The sequence below is a fragment of the Cebus imitator genome, unplaced genomic scaffold (genome assembly GCF_001604975.1).
Source record: "Cebus imitator isolate Cc_AM_T3 unplaced genomic scaffold, Cebus_imitator-1.0 Scaffold71, whole genome shotgun sequence".
Lineage (NCBI taxonomy): Eukaryota > Metazoa > Chordata > Mammalia > Primates > Cebidae > Cebus > Cebus imitator.
Window position 1 is genome coordinate 5,388,295 of NW_016107386.1, and position 19,701 is coordinate 5,407,995.

The following is a 19,701-nucleotide window of genomic DNA, read 5'->3' on the forward strand; positions in this document are numbered from 1 at the left end:
TTCTTCTTTTCTAATTTGGATGCCTTCTGTCTCTGTTTCTTCTTGATTGCTCTGGCTAGGACTTCCAGTTCTATGTTGAACAGAAATGGCGAGAGCAGGAATCTCTGTCTTGTTCCTAAAGGAACCAGCTCTCCGTCCTTCACCCTTGAGCTAGTTGTCCTTTTTCACATGTGCCTTTAATCATGTTGAGGCTGTTCCTTTTTATTGCCAGTTTGTTGGGTGGGTTTGGTTTTGCTTTGATTTTTTTTTTAATGTGGAATTTATTCCATTTTAAGCACGTACACAGTTAGTCATGGAGAGTAACAGGCCTGCTAGTGAAACAGGTCACCCAAAATGGAGATGGCATCAAATGGTGGTCAAGAATGAACGCCTGAAAAAATAAAGCAACTTTTATCAAGCATCTATTTAATTTTTAAAACAAACACAAGTTATTGATTCAGTCTTCTCAACTTGACAGTCTACCTGTGCATAACTGTCAGGTCAAAACATACATCTTTACAACTTGGTGGTCCCAAGTTAAAGAAACAAAAACATCATTTCCCAGAAAGGAAAGAAACCATATGAAAACAGCTCAAGAAACACACTAATGAGCAAAAATATATGGGGAAAGAGGAATGTGTAGTTCTGACTTAACTGAAGAAACCAAGAGGAAACTGGTCTACGTATGAAAATCTGCATCCTGGAAAGTCAGGTATCAAGATTTTTGAGTAGGAATCTATATGACTGGAATCCCCCATATTTTCTGAACGAAAGTGAAATCTTCCAGCATTTATACTTCATGGCTCAGATACCTACCTCATTTGGCTCTATTCCTTATTCACTCTAGCCTTTACTTAAATGAGTCTGAAAAACTTGGGATATAGCATAAGAAGAAAAATAATCACACATTCCCCTTTCTGTAGCTCTTTTAGACGTGGGTTTGTTACTAGAACATTCCTGAAGAAAATGTCAATGTAAGTCTCTGGTTTTGCTGAATCAAGCCCTCCCACTAATATTTAGAAAACACTCGCTCTTTGGGCTAATAGCATTATTGGTGGTGCCTGTTATATAGAGGGATAGCTGAACAAAGTCTGTATCTCAAAATGAGTGTTAAATCAATCTCAGGGTTGAGAAGAAAAGAAGGGGAGTCTAAAATCACAAGAAGTAAGGACATATCCAAAAGGACCATTGTCCTTTCGGATCCACGCTTCCTTCAGGTTCTTCGTCTTTATAAATGTTCTCTGCCATTTGCCACACTTGCAGATATTGTCTTCTGATAAAGGACAAATCACCCAGGGTTCACTGGGATTCCAGGAGAAATCCGATATCTTGGCAATGTGACCACCATGAATGAAAAACAACTCTGGTGGCCTGTCTTCTGCATCTTCTAGGGATTGTTCCTCTCCGGTTTTACTCAAATCCCAGATATTCAGTCTGCAATGAGTACCACTGGAAGCCAAAATAGTCTCACTGTGAGGTGACTGCTGAACCTGGGATATTTCATCCTTATGTGATTCAAAGAAATGCAACTTAAGTTTCAGATTTCTCAGATCCCATAATGCAACTTAAGTTTCAGATTTCTCAGATCCCATAATGCAACTTAAGTTTCAGATTTCTCAGAGTCCATAAGGCAAGTCTTGTCAGCTGATCCTGTGGCAAGAATGAACTCACTGTAAGGACTGAAAGAGAGGCAGTTCACTTCAGCAACATAAGTGTCAATAGAGTGGCTTGGTTTGGAAGTATTGTTTGAACGAGTATCCCAAATCATAAGTGCCTGATCAGCAACTGACCCAAACAGAGACTCATGGAGCAGATGCCAGGAAACATCTTCTGCTACTGCTGTATGCCCTCTAAAGACGGTCTTCACATCCGCCAAAAGTGCCTCCTTTGGGCGGCACTGATGTCCCACAGGCAGATGGTGTGGTCATCTGAAGCACTAAGCAAGTGCCCACTGAGATTTGGGTTCCAAGAAAGCCCACAGCCTGCCTTCTGTTGTCCACAGAGTCACAATTTAGGGTTGCACTCTCCAGGAAGGAACATCCCTGGAAGGAGTCTTTGGTGCAATGATACAAGGGTTCTGGGGCATACAATGGGCCCCGTTTACTTCTCCTTCATGGTTGATCTTGATTTCTATTTCAATTTTTCCACTAACTGAACCAAAACCTCCAAATTCTGTTTTTTCATGTCGTAGTGTGACACATCAAACTGAGCATCCTCATTAGGGAGTTGCACACTGGCTGTAACTAGATGGTTTTGTTCATCCGATGTGTGTGTCCCCAGGACAAGTCGATGAATGCCGAAATCTTTCCCTTCTGGTCTGGTTACATCTGGAGGCCACTGGGCAGTAGGCTGGGCCACTCCAGAACATGGGTCATCACCAAATCATAAAGAAATATGTGTTCTTTTTCTGTATTTTATACCCCTCGTTGATGACTTGTTCTTCCACTGCGTTGTTGAAGGCTGCTTCCTTGTTGGCCATGGCAGACAGGCGAGCGGGAAGGGAGCAGGAGAATCCTGGAGTCGAGCATTGCAGGAGGGGTGGGAGGCTGCAGATCTGTTTTGGCTTTAATGAAAGCATGTTGGGTTTTACAGTTACATCAACTGACATGATTATATGAGGATTTTTTCATTCTATTAATGTGATGTATTACATATGTTAAACCACCATTGTATTTCTGGGACAAATCCCGCTTCATCATGGTGTATAATCATTTTAATATGCTGTTAGATTTGGTTTGCTAGTGGATAGGTACAGTGGTTCACACCTGTAATCCTAACACTTTGGGAGGTCAAGGAGGGCAGATTGCTTGAGGTCAGGCATTTGGGACCAGCCTGGCCAACATGGTGAAACCCCATCTCTACCAAAAATACAAAAATTAGCTGGGCATGGTGGCACGTGCCTATAATCCCAGTTACACGGGAGGCTGAGGCACGAGAATCACTTGAAAGTGGGAGGCAGAGGTTGCAGTGAGCCAAGATTGCTCCACTACACTCCAGCCTGAGTGACTGTTTTTTTTTTTTTTTAAAAAGATTGTTTCCTAGCATTTTGTTGAAAATTTTTGCATTTATATTCATTCATGCATTTATATTGGTCTGTAGATATCTTTTTTTGCAATGTCTTGGTCTGGCTTTGGTATCAGGAAAACACATTGAAAAGGATTGGTATTAATTCTTCTTTAAATGTTTGGGAGAATTCACCAGTGAATCCATCTGGTCCTGGGTTTTGCTTAGTTGGGAGGTGTTTGATTACTGATTAAACCTCTTTCCTTGTTATAGGTTTATTTGGATTTTCTTTTTCTTCTTGAGTCAGCTTTGATTGTTATTCATGATTGCTAAAGGTTCAGAACGCTTTTCTAAAGAAGTATATCTATACACATATACACATTCATACATACAAATGCACACATACACACCAGACACACACACACACCTGAGTACATGGGAATGATTGTTTTCCTGGATCAATGTTATATCACAATTTTTCAATTTCAAGAAGTAACTTTAGGCAAGTATGGTGGCTAATGCCTATAATCCCAGTACTTTAGGAGGGCAAGGTATGCAGATAGCTTGAGCTCAGAAGTTCGATACCACCCTGGACGACATGGTGAAACCCTATCTCCACCAAAAATACGAAACTTCCAGGCATGGTGGTGCATGCCCCTGTAGTCCCAGCTACTCAGGAGGCCAAGGTAAGAGGATGGCTTGAGCCCAAGAGGTGGAGGTTGCAGTGAGCTGAGATCACACCACTGCACTCCAGTTCTATCACACCACTGTGTGATAGAACCAAACCCTGTCTCAAAAGGAAAAAGAAGAAAAAGAAAAATGACCATGTTCTTCAGAGATAAGAAGTAAAATAACAAGAGAATCAACTAAAAGAGGTAAAAGCAATTGCCTTCGGGAAAAGAGGGAGCAAAGGAATGCTATATTTTTTAAGAATTATGCAGAGCAATTAGATTCTTTATAAAAATAAACAATGTAAGTAACCCACGAAAGACAGTTTTACAACCAGACTGCTGGGATCCAAATCCTTTCTCCACCGTTTGGTAGCTGTTTGAGCATGGACAAGCTCAAGGTGCTCCATCTCTCTGAGCTTTAGTTTTCCCATCTGTGAAATGGGAATGACAATAGTACTCACATAGTTACGCAGGACTAAAGGAGACAGCGAAGGTAAAGGATTTGGCTAGTAAGTGTCCTGTAAATGGAAGCTTATTGCCAATATTACCAGACTCTCCCAGACCAACGTGTACATATGAAAAAAACAAACTCTGTTTGTCCTATAGTCTCACAACACAAAATACTCTGACACGAGATGTGGGGAATGGGGCAAATTGCCCTGTAGATCAAGCAATCAACCAATTGTTCAGATTCTGTCACAGATATGAATCTGGTGCCCTCCAATTCAATTAGAACACCGTTTACCTAGAGATAGCGTTAGCTCTCACAGGTTGAAGGCTGCCCAGGAGTTTGAGGCTGCAGTGAGCTATGATCAAGCCACTGCACTCCAGTCTGGGCAACAGAGTGAAACTCCATCTCTAAAATAATAATAATAAATTTTTAAAAGACATTTATTACTTTGGAGATTCCAAGGATTTTAAGAGTTGTAAGCCAGGAAATGGGGACAAAAACCATATATTTATTTATTTATTTATTTCACAGTATCACACAACCTATCTTCTCTTTGGGCTCTACCAGAGCCGCCTGATCACTCTGGAGACCCTCATTTGTGCTACTGACTGACTGGCTGCTCTTGGACGTGTCTCTTCTCTCAGGACCCCTTGCAGAAGGGCCCCAAACTTAGCTAGCTCCCTCCAGGCTCAGATTGGCCCTGCCCCAGACTCTGACTCCTCCCTCTTGGGGGTCAAGGCTTTTGTTTTCTTCTTAAAGACCCAAGATTTCCAAACTCTGTGGTTGCCTTGCCTAGCTAAAAGGGGAAGAAGAGGATCAGCCCAAGGAGGAGGAAGAGGAAAACAACACAAACAAGCAGTGTAGAGGAGAGGAACGTGTGTCCGGTGTCCCAATCCCTGCAGAGCTGGTGGCTGGGAGCTCCGTGCCCTGGGCACCTCCCAGCCCTGCACCTGCCTGCCACTTCCCCACCGAGGCCATGGGCCCAGGGGTTCTGCCGTTCCTGCTGGTGGCCACAGCTTGGCATGGTAAGAACAGAATGGGGTGTGGGGGACATTGGTGGGGGTGTGACAGAAGACTCCCCCATGAAGGGACTCAGCCCTTACCCCTCCCTGGGTGTCCCCAGGCTGTGTTTTCATCTCCCCAGCACTGGGCTGCAGGTTTGTGGTACCTGCTTTGGAGAGGTAGTGGGGGGAAACGATGTGGATGGGGTGGAACTGGCCCAGCTGGGGCTGTGGATCTGTCCCAGCTCCACCATCAACTCACTGCGTGTCCTGAACAAGCCTCTGATGCTCTTGAGGCTTCAGTGTCCACTTCTATTCAATTGCAGGTTTTGGGGGCCGGGGGGCAGTGATAGACTGGACCAGAGCAGTGCTTTTCATACTTTCGGTGCATACAAGTTACCTGAGGATCTTGTGACAGTGCAGATTCAGACTCTGTCGGTCTCAGGTGCGACCTGAGATTCTGTACATCCAACAAACTCCCCGGAGATGGGAGATGCCAGCACTGCTGGTCCAGACCTATACTGAGTCAGGAGGACCTGGAGAGCCCCTGATGGCTCTGCCAGCTCTGCAAGCCTGTGATTCGATGATTCGATGCAAGACCTGACCTGGAAGGGCCTGACAGGGGTGGTGGTTCTTCCTTGGAAGGCTTGTGTAAGGGGTTGGAGGGAGAGACAAGAGGTTGGCCTCTCTGGCCCAGGGCTCAGGAGAGGGGAATTTGGGGTGAAAGGGATATAGGGCTAGAGGAGGGATTGGGAAGAGGCCAGTGAGAGTCTGCTTGGCCAAAGCCCTCCTAGACACAGGCTGAAAAGTCTCAGGAGGTCCCCAGACAGCAGCAGTTCTGCAGAATTTCCATCACATGGAACATGACTAGAGGTCAGGGGCTGCTGTGCTTGGCTTGTTAGCCCAACAAACATGTTTCTATTCTATTGCCTGCTTATTCAAAAGGACCTTGGGGGAGGATGGGGATTGAAGGAGAAAAAGGGCAGACTCACCCTGGCCTCTTCACGGGAGGATCCTTGGACCATGGCGCTTCTGGTACCCGATGAGGAGGAGATGGCCCACTCACCATGTTTCTGGCCCAGGCCATCTCACTGGGCTTGAGTGTTTGGAGTTGTGTTTTTGTTTTTGGTTTGAGATGAAGTCTCTGTTGCCCAGGCTGGAGTGCAATGGCGTGATCTCAGCTCACTGCAACCTCTGCTTCCCGGGCTCAAGTGATCCTCCTGCTTCAGCCTCCCGCTGGGATTACAGGCACATGCCATCATGCCTGGCTGATTTTTGTATTTTTAGTAGAGACAAGGTTTCACCATGTTGGCCAGGCTGGTCTCGAGCTCCTGACCTCAGGTGATCCGCCTGCCTCGGTCTTCCAAGTTGCTGAGATTTCCGGCGTGAGCCACAGTGCCCAGCCTGGACTTTTTATTTTGAGATGCAACTTACATACAGTAGAAAACACAGGTTCTTAAGTTCAGTGAGGTCTGACAAATGCACACACAGTGTACCCACCACCCCCATCAAGAGGGAGACTATTCTCCTCATCTCAGAGAGTCCCACGGGTTTGATTTTACTGCCTTGTCCTGTCCTCACACCTAGAACCTTCCTGTGGGGCTTAAACCAAAAAGCATCTGAGCCAGGTCTCAATCAAATAGTTTATTTTTTATTTATTGAGATGGAGTCTTGCTCTGTCACCCAGGCTGGAGTGCAGCGGCGCGATCTTGGCTCACTGCAACCTCTGCCTCCTGGGTTCAAGCAATTCTCTCACCTCAGCCTCTTGAGTAGCTGGGGTTACAGGTGCCCATCACCATGCCTGGCTAATTTTTTTTTTTAATTTTTGGTAGAGATGGGGTTTCACCAGGTTGGCCAGGCTGGTCTTGACCTCCTGAACTCAAGCAATCTGTCCGGCTCTGCCTCCCACAGTGCTGGGATTGCAGGTGTGAGCCACTGTGCCTGGCTCAATCAATTTAGAAGTTTATTTTGCCAAAGTTAAGGACATGTTGGTGAGAAAAAAACATGGAGTCATCAAAGCAGTCTGTGGTCCGTGCCATCTGTGCCATTCTCCAAGGATGAATTCGAGGGCTTTAATATTTAAAAGGGAAAGTGGGCGGGAGGGAAAAGGGGAGAATGTGGTAGTCCACATGTTGCAAAAGAAAAGGAACGGGTAGGGGAGCGGTCAGTTATTTCGGCTCAGTACATTGGCCCTTTACCTAGGGAAGGTGAACATAGAGGAGCTGCCTGTGGGGTATTTTACTTTTTATCTGCTGCTATCTGCTTAGGAACAAGAGGTAAGACAGCTGCTTGCATGACTCAGCTTTCAGCTTGATTTTTTCCTTTTGGCAGAATGAATGAGGGTCCCAAGTTTTTATTTTCCCTTCACAGGGGAATCGTGTGTGGGAGGGGGGCTGGAGGGTTGTCCAGGGCCCAGTCCCAAGAGAAAGAAGAGATGGCGAGGCTGGAAACCTAAGTTTTCAGCCCAGTAGACCAATGGTGAGGGGACGAGGGGCCACTGTGGGGGGACTGGGGATGGAATTGGAGGACCCTAGAGAGAGAGAGGGGCTCACTCTTCATCACTGCGATGAGATCCTGGGCTGAGGAGGGGCTGTGTCCAGCCGTGATGTGCTCTGTGTGTGTGTGTATGTGTGTGTGTGTGTGTGTGTGTGTGTGTGTGTTGGGAGAGAGGAGACTGGGGCACATTCTGGAGGTGATGATGGAGGGGCTTCCAGGCAAGTGGGAGTTAGCTGGGGCATGGGAGACCTGGGGAGCGGAGATGAGAGGGGAAGAATGGACAGGTACAGAAAGGGACCTTGGTTAGTGTTTATAAGCCCACACCCCCACCCTGAGGAGGATGGGGGCAAAGCCAGCAGGGGAAGTTGGCTTTGGAAGTTGCAGGTATCAGCCCTATCATGCATGAATATCAGGGACAATAGGATAGGACCAAACAGGACAGACGCCTCTCCCTGACCACATCTCCCAGCGACCAAGGCAGGGTATAGAGAGACAGGCTGGGGGAAGGGAAAGGAGAAGCCCACTGTGAGACATGAGACAGGTGTAGAAAAGGAAAAATGGAACCACAGAATCCAAGGTTAAAATCTTGAGTTGGCCCAGACGGGACATTAGAAATGTAACAATTAAAGCAGGTGCCCAGGGCACATCATCTCACTCAACTTCCAGCCGACTTCTTTGTGGGAGGAGATGGGATTATTCCCATCAGACAGAAGAGTAGCCTGAGGCTCAAAGAGGTTAAGCAACTCAGCCAGCTGGTAAGGGAAGAACCAAGTTCCAAACCCAAGCTGGTGTGAGCCCACACTCCCAGCTGTTTCCTGCTATAAAACTCCAGCCTCGGGGCCCTAGGTTGCTGCAGCAGTGATAGGGAAGCCCCTGCTCTGTTGAGATTTGCTAAAAGGCTGCTAGAAATGACACTTGACCCTCTTCCTGGTGGTTGCACTGCATAGGAGGGCTGCAACCCCAGGCAGGGCCTTGGCAGTATTTATAATTCACTCAATCCCTTCTGCTGATCAGAGTCTTGGGGAGAGGGGCCGTACATTCTGATGAATACAAAATCAAAGCATGAATTAAGCCATCCTGAGAGCATTTGAGAGAGGAAACCTTTCCAATCCTGGGCTCTATGGTTGCCGGGGGCGAGGGTATTCCCATTTCAGGAGGATTTGCAGAGAACAACGGAGAAACCCTGAATTCGCCTGAAGCCCTCGGAGCTGGCCTGTCATTATGCCCCCATCACCAGGAATAGGAAGGGTCAGCCAGTGGCTCAGCGTCAGAGCCAGGCCCTGCAGCTGCCCTGCGAGTGGCACTCCCTCTAGCTGCCTGGAGAGAGGGCAGTGGTAGGAGGCTGGGGAAGCAGAAGTGAGAACATCCCTGTAGAAGGGCCACAGGCTGAGCGGAAACCAGAGGCTGAGCCCGTCGCCAACAATATGTTCCCGCCCACGCAGGCTGGGGGGGTTGCCAGGCAGCCCCTTGGAGGCTTGAATCAGCTCTCACTTCCCTCCTTTGCCCCTAATTTTAGGCCCCAGAAAAATGCTGATGCTGCAGAGGCAACGGGCCTTCTTCCCAGACCGCCTGATGGGGGTTTCAAGTTCTCTTTTCTCCTTCAAGAAAATTTTCCTTAAAAGAGATTGGCTTCCCAGTAAACACAGATGTGTGGGGGTGCAGGGGTGAGCTGCTGGGTGCAGACTAGGTAATAAACATAGTGACTAACTCTTACTGAGCCATTCATTTGGTGTCAGGTGCTGTTCCAAAGGCTTCCCATGCCTTTAAAATGCCTAACATACCAATGAGTGGGTATAATTGTCCCCATTTTATAGGTGGGGAAACGATTGTCCCCATTTTATAGGTGGGGAAACTGAGGCACGGCACCTCCCATCCCACTGTGCTACAGACCAGATGTCCAATGGTGGCAGTGGGCACACCCGGAGATTCTTGGGACCTCTTTAACTCTGCTGGGCTAAGATCCTATATATTTCTTTTCCCCATATGAATTAAATCAGAGGACTTGGCCATGAACATTCCATTCATTTGTTTCTTCATTCAGTGGTAGGGATACATCTACTTTGTATACAGGGTTAAAAGAGTCCATTCCTGGGGAGAAGAAAGATGCCATCACAGCAGGGGAGACTGAGGCAGGAGGCTGAGGACCCCGGGGACAGAGGCCTGGGTGAGAGGCTGAGCAAGCTGCAAGCCCCCTTTCTCAGAGGAGGGACCTCCTGGGCCTCAGAGACATCAGTCCATCCCTGAGCAGGTTGAGGATTGGGAGCTGAGCAAATGACCAGGGGGCAGGGGCTTGTTCAAGGCAATCCCTGATGGCACAGCACCATTCCTGCCAGGCTACCACACATCTCGGAATCAGGGACGGCCCAAGGGGAGCACCCCAGACCTCACTTTTGTCTGCTGTCCCTCCTTCTTACCAGGTCAGGGAATCCCAGTGATAGAGCCCAGTGGCCCTGAACTGGTTGTGAAGCCAGGAGCAACGGTGACCCTGCGATGTGCAGGTAATGGCAGCGTGGAATGGAATAGGACCCTATCACCTCACTGGACCCTGCACTCTGATGGCCTCAGCAGCATCCTCACCACCAACAACGCTACCTTCCAACACACGGGGACCTATCGCTGCACTGAGCCTGGAGACCCCCTGGGAGGCAGCGCCACCATCCACCTCTACGTCAAAGGTGAGGAATCTGAGCCTCCTCCCAAGAGGCCTGGCCCAGCAGGCCCCACTACAATGGGTCCTAAAATTAACAATCGTAACCATTCAGCTCTGCTTTCACCGAGTGCTGGCTATGAGCATGGACCTGGAGCAGAGCTTCTAATGTAATGCAGCCCTCACAATAACCGTGCAAGGCGGGTCTATGATGATGCATTTTCTAGAAGTGCAGGGGGGTTATCCAAGGTCATGCAGCATCACGTAATGGGACTAGACTGGAGCCCAGGTGCATCTGACTCTGGAGCGCCCACGCTGAAGCATCCGCCGAACTATATCCTGGCAAGGTGTAACCTCAGATGAAACATCAGCCTCTCTCAGCTTCCCTGTCACCAATGTCCAGATACTCCTTGGCCCAGTGGAGGGAGGGCAGTTGTAACCCTGTGCCCGCCTCTACCCTAGACCCTGCCCGGGCCTGGAACGTGCTGGCACAGGAGGTGGTCGTGTTGGAGGACCAGGACGCACTGCTGCCCTGCCTGCTCACAGACCCGGCACTGGAGGCAGGCGTCTCGCTCGTGCGTTCCCGTGGCCGGCCCCTCATGCGCAACACCAACTACTCCTTCTCGCCCTGGCACGGCTTCACCATCCACAGGGCCAAGTACATTCAGAGCCAGTACTATGAATGCAGTGCCCTGATGGGTGGCAGGAAGGTGATGTCCGTCAGCATCCGGCTGAAAGTGCAGAAAGGTGCGTGGGGCACAGAGGGACCGGGGGCCAGGCCTGGGGAGCAGGAACAGAGAGCCAGCAGCCACATGGGGGGTGGCTGGGGACTGGGCATGATGGGGGTTAGCAGAATGTCCTCACTTCTTCCCTCTAATGGTTCCACGATCATCTATGGGGTGGGACTGACAAGGTGTCGGGGCAGGGAGACAAAGCACACGTGAGCAGATAACTCAGTGGGCAAGGTCACCTCAGATCATTAGACATGCTACACAAAAGCACTCAAAAGGGTAGCCAAATAAAGAGCAGGTGGGGTGGGGGCCTCGCTGAGAAGGAGCTGAAATCTAATGACATGAAGGAGGTGGTTGTGCGAAGATCTGCTTCAGCAGGGGGACAGCGAGGGCCAAGTGATGAGGGAGGGACCGGCTCTGAGTGTTCCTGGAGTGGAAAGAGGACTGAAGCTCAGCCTCAGACATGGACGTCCCCCTCGGGGCCTGCCTAAAGCCAGGTGCTGGGCTCTCGAAGGAGGGATGCTGAGCCGAGAGGCAGAGAAGAGGAGGAGGTGGTGGGCGCTTGCTGTGGCCAGGTGACAGTGGAGGTGGAGTCTCCCCCTACTGGGATGCAGGCAGGATTCTGGCTTCTGGGAGGACTGGTAAGAGCAAGCAGGGCCCCAGGCTGAGGACCTGGGCTTGAGACAGCAATTGGTCCCTGTAATGAGGGCCAGGGTCAGAATGAAGCTACGAGCCCAATTCCCCTGAATCTGAGGCCACTAAACCTGCTCAGGAGGTCAAAGGACCCCAGCTGTGTGGGCAGAGGGGGCCATTGGGGTTCTTTCCTAGCACTTGATCCTGCAGAGCCCTGGGCTGGCCAAAAGCCAGGAGTCCTGGGCCCGAGCTCCGCCATGGCCCCCTCAGGGACCTTGGGTGAGTCCTTTCATGTCCCTGGGCCTTAAGAATCTGGATTAGATTATCTTCAAGAGCAGTAATGGGCATAAATGTCAATTCAAGGTCTACTGTGCGTCAGGTACTGTGCTGGTCACTGGAGTATTCCTGTCATGGATTGACATTCCACTAGAGATTCTAACTATTAAATAGAAAGTAAATACAAATGTGATGAGTGAGAAACCGAGCTGGGGAGCGGAGGACATGGAGGTGCTGGGGAGGCTAATTCACATCAGCTGGTCACAGGCTTCGCTGAGGAATTTTTGAGCAAAAGATCTGAAGGATGAGAACAGCCTCCCATGCAAAGTGTGGGAAGAAATGTATTCCAGGAGGGAAAGGCAAGGGCAAAGGCCCTGCGGTGGGAAAGAGGTCCGGGGGGCTGCAGTGCAGCGAACAAGGGGTGGGGGTGTCAGCGCAATCGGAAACAGGGTGGGGTGGGGAAGGACATTGGCTCCTTTTCTGAGAGTAATGGGGAGCCCTGAATGTTTACATACATAGGAGAGAGGAGTGTTCCTATTTATATCTGTAAGAGGTCACTTTGGCTGCTGTGAAAAGGGCAGGCATGGGGGCTTAGAGGGAGGCAGGGAGGCCTCTGAGGAGGCTGGTGCAGAAATCCAGAATGGAGAATGGTGACGGGACTGGGGAGGGGGAGAGGATGGAGGAAGTGGACTTTCCAAGGTCTCTTTAGGACAAGTCTCCCAGGATTTGGGATGGGGCAGTGGTGGGGACCCTGGCCAGTGACCTGGCCCATGGCAGGGAGCAGAGCAACAGCACCATCATGTTCAGGGAGCCTGGGTATTCAGGGGTCTCTCTCCTGGTCTCAGTCATCCCAGGGCCGCCAGCCTTGACACTGGAGCCTGCAGAGCTGGTGCGGATTCGAGGGGAGGCTGCCCAGATCGTGTGCTCAGCCAGCAACGTTGATGTTGACTTTGATGTCTTCCTCCAACACAACAACACCAAGGTCAGTCCCTGAGGTTGGCAAGGTGAAGTCTGGCCATCCTCCCAGCACACCAGGTTTCCGGGGGGGGGAGTCCGGGGCCTCCCATCCAAACTGGCTGTCTCAGCTGAAGGCACAGCTCAGACTCCAGAGAGGGGTGTGGAGATCACCCAAGATCTCACTCCCAGTCAGTAGCTGACGCAGAACCAGGACTCAAGCTCGTGCTGCTGAACCTTGTTGGGGGGTTGGGGGGAGGAGGTGGTTCTCTGTCCCCTTGACACATGGCCTTTGCCCCAGCCTGTAGACAAAAGTCAGAGGTGAGCTCACTTCTGATTTAGCAAGGGTTTCCTAGGCCACCTTTGAAGCCCAGGACTATAATGGCTATTTCAGAAAGATTCAGGGAGAGAGGGAGGAGTAGGAGGGAGGATTCCAGGAGGGAATCACGCTGGGCTGCCTCTAAGAGGCCCTCCCTTCCTGCGCCTGCCGTGTTCCAGCCACAGCCCTAAGCAGCCACGTGCATGCATCTCTCCTTTGCTCCTCACTGTTAGTTCCATCTTACGAGTGAAGAAACAGGCCCAGAGGAAAGGCAGATAGGAATCCTTAAAGGCTGAGGATTGGAACCCAGATCTTTTTAATCCCTCAACTACCTTGGTATACCGCCTCCATTCCCTCTGGCTGCAGCTCACAATCCGTCAACGATCTGACTTTCATAACAACCGTTACCAAAAAGTCCTGACCCACAACCTCGATCAAGTGGACTTCCAACACGCCGGCAACTACTCCTGCGTGGCCCGCAATGTGCGGGGCAGCCGCTCCACCTCCATGTTCTTCTGGGTGGTAGGTAAGCATCAGGGTGGTGGCAGACGGTCGGTAGGGATCCTGCAGGAACGGGGACAGAAGGGGTTTGAGGAGGAAGCCAGTGTCAGGGAAGGAGACCTGCTAAGGACACCTCCGCTGGAGTTCCTTTATCCCAGGCCTGGCTAAGGAGCCGCGCTCCGGGGACTTTCCCTTACCCTTTCCTGGGACTCTCTCCCACTTTGGAGCTCTTACAGTGCATGGCTGCACCTTAGCACCATTTTTCATGTGTGTGTGTGTTTGGGGATTGAGGTCTAGCTCCCTACTGGACTTCCTTTGTTCAGTCTTTCATGCATTCCTTTATGAACACATGAAAAGACAGTGATCACCCAGTGATTATGAGGGAAGCACAAGGTGTCCTGGGAACACTGAGGGGTCCTCCAACCCAAGCCTGGAGAAGGTGGCCTCTAAACTAGGATGGGAAGAGGAAAGGTGGGTTAGCTGGGCAGCCGGGTGGAAAAGGAAGGGGAACAGTACTTCCGGCAGAGGGAGGATCATAGGCAAGGCTCAAAGGCAGAGAGAGCATAGATCATTTGGAATACTGAAAGAAACTGACAGTAGCTGGGAGGTGGAATGGTGTGAGGAGTGGCCACAGGGGAGCAGAGAAAGAGGCAGAAGCAGAGGCCGGAGGTAAAGGTGTCTTAAGGTGAGTGAGGAACTGCATCTTAACCTGTTGGGAGATCATTGTAAAAAAGGAGAGTGATGGGCTCAGATTGCACAGAGGAAGTGCTGTGTGGTGGCCATGAGCACACACTCCCAGGCAGCGTTCTAGCCGGGCTCTGCCAAGGACTAAGCAGGTTGCTAACCTCCCTGTGTCTCCGTTTTTCTACCTGTAAAATGAAGATATTAACAGTAACTGCCTTCATGTATGTATGTATGGATGGATGGATGGATGATAGAGATGGATGGATGGAAGAATGGATGGATGGATAAATGGATGGATATAGATGGATAGATGATAAAGATAGATACATACATACATACATATATACATAAGTACTTAGAACAGGGTGTGACACAGATGAGGTGCTGTCCAAGTGTGCACTAGGAGGCAGCATCTGAGAAGGCTCAGCCTGGCACCGTGTGGGTTGGGTGGGAGTCTGGAGGCTGGAGAATAGGCTGGAGATGGCCAGTGGCAGGTAGAAGAGTCTGAGACGCAGGGATGAAGAAGAGAAGGGAGCGAAGGATGACCTCCAGGTCTCTGGCGATGGTGATTGGGTACACGCTGTGGCAGTCACTGGACTCGGACCCTGAGGCAAGGCGGGAGTGCATCAGAGTGGGAGCGGGCTCTGAGTCATTTAGGTCTGGCCAGGCCTCAGGTGCTGAGTGTTATGGGAGACGGAGGTGGGGGGATGAGAATCATGAGCACCACTGCCCCTAAAAGTGCGTGGCAGGCACTAGACTTGCCACAGAGTGTGAGCTCTGCTGCAGACCCCATTCTGCACTGGGGGCTTTGGCAGGGTCAAGGGGAAGAAGAATAAAAGCACCTAGAGTTGTCCCTCAGTTACAGCTTCTAATCCTGTCTGCTTTCTAGTACAGGCATACAGTAGTCACTTAATACATGTTTATGTTCATTCACACTTTGAGCCAGACATCGTGCTAGATGCCGAGGATACAGCTGCAAATGGAACAGATACAACCCCTGACCTCATGAAGTCTGTGTTCTGGGAGTAGGCACGCAATAAGCCAAGTGAATTATTAAAACAAATTATGTAGCATTCGCAGCTTCAGAATAGCGTGGTCACCGAGGAAGTTCTCACTGGAAAGCTGATATTTGAGCAAAGACTTAAATTGCTGGAGGAGAAGGGAGCTCCATCCTGCGGCCGGGCTGTGCTTGTTCAGGAGGCAAGTTGACCAGTGTGGCTGAGGGGTGACAGCAAGAAAAAGAGTGGTCTCAGACCAGGTCAGAGAGCTTAAGAGGGGAGGTGGCAGATCCCACAGGGCCTTGGAGGCCACTGTAAAATGGGAGCTGTGGGAGGGTTTGAGCAGATGAGTGACATGGTGGGATTGGATGTAATACGAATTAACAGAGCTTTCTTGGGCTTTGTTGAGTACTGTCTTAGGGAGACAAGGATGGAAGCAGGAAGGTGAAGGAGGAGGCTGCCGCAGTGGTCCAGGCTGGAGCTGGTGGTGGATGGACTAGAGTGGTAATGGTGAGGGTGGCGTGAAGTTGTTGGGGTTTGGAAGGTTGAATGGACAAATGGATGAATAATAGACAGATGAATTGTTGGGAGAGCCAGAGCAAGAAGGAAAGAGCCTTGCCCCTGGAAACTCACAGACAAGTTGGAGAGAGAAGAAAGCTACCTTGTGGGAGAACCAGATGCATGAAGCAGTACAGATGTGGTGCCTAATGAGTGTGTAGTCTGGAAGGGCAACAAAAGTCCAGAGGAGTGAGAGGTTGCTGTGTCCCGGAGCAGTGAGAAGGACTCCCTCCTGGGGGTGAGTCTTAAAGGATAAAAAGGCCTCTATGAGAAAAAAGAGGAGGAGGATGGAATTCCTGGTGGAGGAAACGGCTTGAGCGAAACCTCCGAGGTTGGAATGACTATGGTATGTTCAGGGATGTTAGGAGACCCAGATGGGTGGAGCGTAGAGAGTGTGAGAGTGTGTTGGGGGGGGTGGGGGGGGGAGGAAGAGGAGAGGTGACTGGATGAGCATAGTGAGACCTGATTTGACTGAAGAGAGCCTTGAATGCCAAGCTGAATAATGGAGGCAATGTGAAGCCATGGGGGTCTTTGGAGTAGACATATGTCAGGGCAGAAGGGTGAATTTCAGATTTTTAGACAGAATAAATTAAGGAGAAGAGCTCTTAGAAATCATCTAGTTCAGGGCTTGTTGCTGAGCCCTGAGGTTTTAAGAAGGTATGTCAAGGGCTACCATGACAGGCAGAGAGAGGCTGAGTGAACTGAGGTTCTTGCCATCATTCCTTTGCCTGAGATTCAACAAGAGCAGCTGGATTTCAATCTGTGCAAAATTTCATTAGGAGAAACTAGGCAGGACTCTTTCAGATACAAGTAACAGAAACTAACTCAAACTGACCTAATTAAAAGAGGATATATATATATATTTTTTTGCCTTATAGCTAAAAAGCTCATGGATATCAGCATCAGAACAGTTGGATCCAGGTGTTCAGCTGATGCTGGAAAGAATCTATGGCTCCCCAACTGTCAGTTCTGCTTTTTCTTTTTGAGCCTAGTCTGCAGGAAGGCTTTCCCCTTGTAGGAGTCTGACTACCTACCTTGTAGTATCTGACGTAGCGACCCCAGTGAAATGAGGGCTCCTCTTTCCCAGAGTCCTAACAAAAATCATGGAATAGAGTGTTATAGACTCATGGTAACCCAAACCAATTACTGGGCCAGAGAGAACGGAGTACCCTCATTGGCTGGCCTGGGTTACATGCCTACTCCAGAGCTATATGTAGAAGCCGTATTGACTGACTTATGACCAGTAAAGGGGAAATGGATGATGGCATATGAAGAGTATGTGTGTGTGTGTGTGTGTGTGTGTGTATTTTTTCTTGCTGCCAAAAAGTTTTCAAAAAGTTGGAAAATCACAGATATATTCAGTCTCTTCATTACACAAATAAGGAGACAGAGGCACAAACGGGGATAGGAATTTGCCCAGGTTCACCTAGGGTCTCAGTGAGGAAAGTTTTGGTCCAGGGATTCTGAAGGGGGTGGTAAGAAGACGGGTGTCAGAGAGTCTTGGGTGGTGGTGGGGACTGTGTACCTGTGACATAGCTGCTCAGGGACTGGATCCATTGGTGGATGACAGAACGGACAAATAAACCAGGACATCTCCCCACTAATGCCAGATGCTTGTCTTTCTGCTTTCTAGAGAGTGCCTACTTGAACCTCAGCTCTGAGCAGAACCTCATCCAGGAGGTGACCGTGGGTGAGGGGCTCGACCTCAAAGTCATGGTGGAGGCCTACCCAGGCCTGCAAGGTTTTAACTGGACCTACCTGGGACCCTTTTCTGACCACCAGCCTGAGCCCAAGCTTGCTAATGTCACCACCAACAGCACATACAGGTACCACCTGTAAGCTCCCATCTGCACAGCCCTACAGCCTGGGGGATGCTTCAGCAAGAATCAGGACACTTGGCTCATGTCCCAACCTTGCTGTATGACCTTGAGCAAGTCCCAGTCCCTTTCTGGGTTTCACTTTCCCTGACTTCATGGAATCCCAATATTAGTCATGTGTGTTTGAGATTTGGATAAAATTGGCTTACCCCTCCATCCTACGTCTTTGTGATAGTCAAGGCTCCACTCAAGAATTCTACCATTTCTTGGAAGTGTGCATTCTCATGGTCCCTCAAGAACTCTCAGTCTCATTCATTTTCCTCTCTTGGGGCCAATCTAAATGCAGAAAACAACCCCACTCATAGACACACTCCTGATAATGACTGCACAAGTTATCTACCACATACAAAGGCTTGGAGGGAGGGGAAGAGGGAATTAACATCTCACAATTGCAGATACATGAAATGTTCTGTAAAGGATTGCGGTCACCCGGTCCCAAGGATTTCTCACTGGCTGATCGTCTCTGTAAGCTCAAACTCTTCCCATGAAGTGCAATTTATAATAACTCCACGCCTCCTCTGCTTCCATCTCTTCACTACCGTGATCCTCTGTATTCCACATGCACATTTTAGAAATTTTTCCAGTCCCCTGATGAACTGTGTTCTTGGGGTCTTTCCCATCCAAAGTGGCTTAAGCAGCTATATTCTAAGCAAGAAAGCTTTGTCCCTAAGAGGAACAGTCACACAAGGTATACCAGGTATTAAAATAATCGTTTCTTTCTTTTCTTTCTTCTTTTTTTTTTTTTTTTAGACGAAGTTTTGCTCTTGTTGCCCAGGGTGAGTGCAATGGTGCGATCTCAGCTCACTGCAACCTCCACCTCCTGGGTTCGTCTCAGCCTCCCAAGTAGCTGGGATTACAGGCACCCACCACCATCCCCAGCTAATTTTTTTTTTTTTTAAGTAGAGACGGGGTCTCACCATGTTGGTCAGGCTGGTCTTAAACTACTGACCTCAGGTGATCCACCAGCCTTGGCTTCCCAACGTGCTGGGATTACAGACCCGAGCCACTGCGCCTGGCCTAAAATAGTCTATTCTTACCCCGCCCTCTCAGAATGAGACAGTACAGCCTGATCAAGGGCAGCAGAAACATGGCGTGCCTGCCACACACACTCATCCATTTTTCTGCCGCTCTCCTGCAGAGTCTAGATGTGGCCTCAGAGTTCTCCTCAACACAGGCCCCAGGCAGTACTTCCGGCATAGCTGGCTCGTGAGATAATCTGTTTGTCATCCCTGTGTTGACCCCTTAGACAACTCCAAAACTCTTTGGGATTCTCATTCTAGCTCTAGAAGCCCAAACCTCATTGATTTCCAGAATCCTGCCTGTCAATTGTCAGAAGCAACAAGGATGTTTTCTTGTCCTCATCTTCCTCCTCTCAGTTCACTTCTGGTCCTTTCTGGCCAGGATCTCTGTCTTCCTCTCATTTAAAGCCAAATTTCTGAATCTGGAATCTGTAGGCCCTTTGGAGGGGGCTGGTCCATGGATGGGTTTCTGGGGTCCATACGCCACAGAGACATTGAGTAAAGGAACATGAGATCCATCCCCTAAAACGGTAGTCTGGGCACATTCAGCACAAGGCAGACAAGCCCAGACACCAAACAGCCACAGAATTTTAATTCATGTGATGGGTATGTTCATAATGGTGCCTTTCAATCATCCAAAAAGTCACAATCTTTTTAGTTAAAGGGGTGGAAGTTATCTTAAGAAGTGACATGGACAGAGGGCTTCTCTCTGCCAGGGTCTGGCGGGATGAGACTGCTCTTTGAATACCATGGATTTTAGTCTAGTAACAGTTGCAGGCATTTCCCAAGCAAGAACTGGTAATCTAGGCCGGGCGCGGTGGCTCAAGCCTGTAATCCCAGCACTTTGGGAGGCCGAGGCGGGTGGATCACGAGGTCAAGAGATCGAGACCATCCTGGTCAACA

At 49.5% G+C, this 19,701-nt stretch overlaps 1 protein-coding gene and 1 pseudogene across 1 annotated transcript in view; one reads left to right on the forward strand and one right to left on the reverse strand.

Moving 5' to 3' along the window:
* Positions 1–1,134: 1,134 nt before the first annotated feature.
* Positions 1,135–2,458, reverse strand: LOC108306402 (annotated as a pseudogene).
* Positions 2,459–4,867: 2,409 nt separating this feature from the next.
* The window catches only part of CSF1R (colony stimulating factor 1 receptor), a 33,526-nt gene continuing 18,692 nt past the window's right edge, over positions 4,868–19,701 (forward strand). The window contains exons 1-6 of the mRNA XM_017531315.2: positions 4,868–5,129; positions 10,019–10,276; positions 10,711–10,995; positions 12,734–12,870; positions 13,528–13,687; positions 17,536–17,728. Coding sequence (XP_017386804.1) covers positions 5,081–5,129; positions 10,019–10,276; positions 10,711–10,995; positions 12,734–12,870; positions 13,528–13,687; positions 17,536–17,728 — 1,082 coding nt within the window. The 5' untranslated portion in view covers positions 4,868–5,080. The remainder of the gene's footprint in view (positions 5,130–10,018; positions 10,277–10,710; positions 10,996–12,733; positions 12,871–13,527; positions 13,688–17,535; positions 17,729–19,701) is intronic.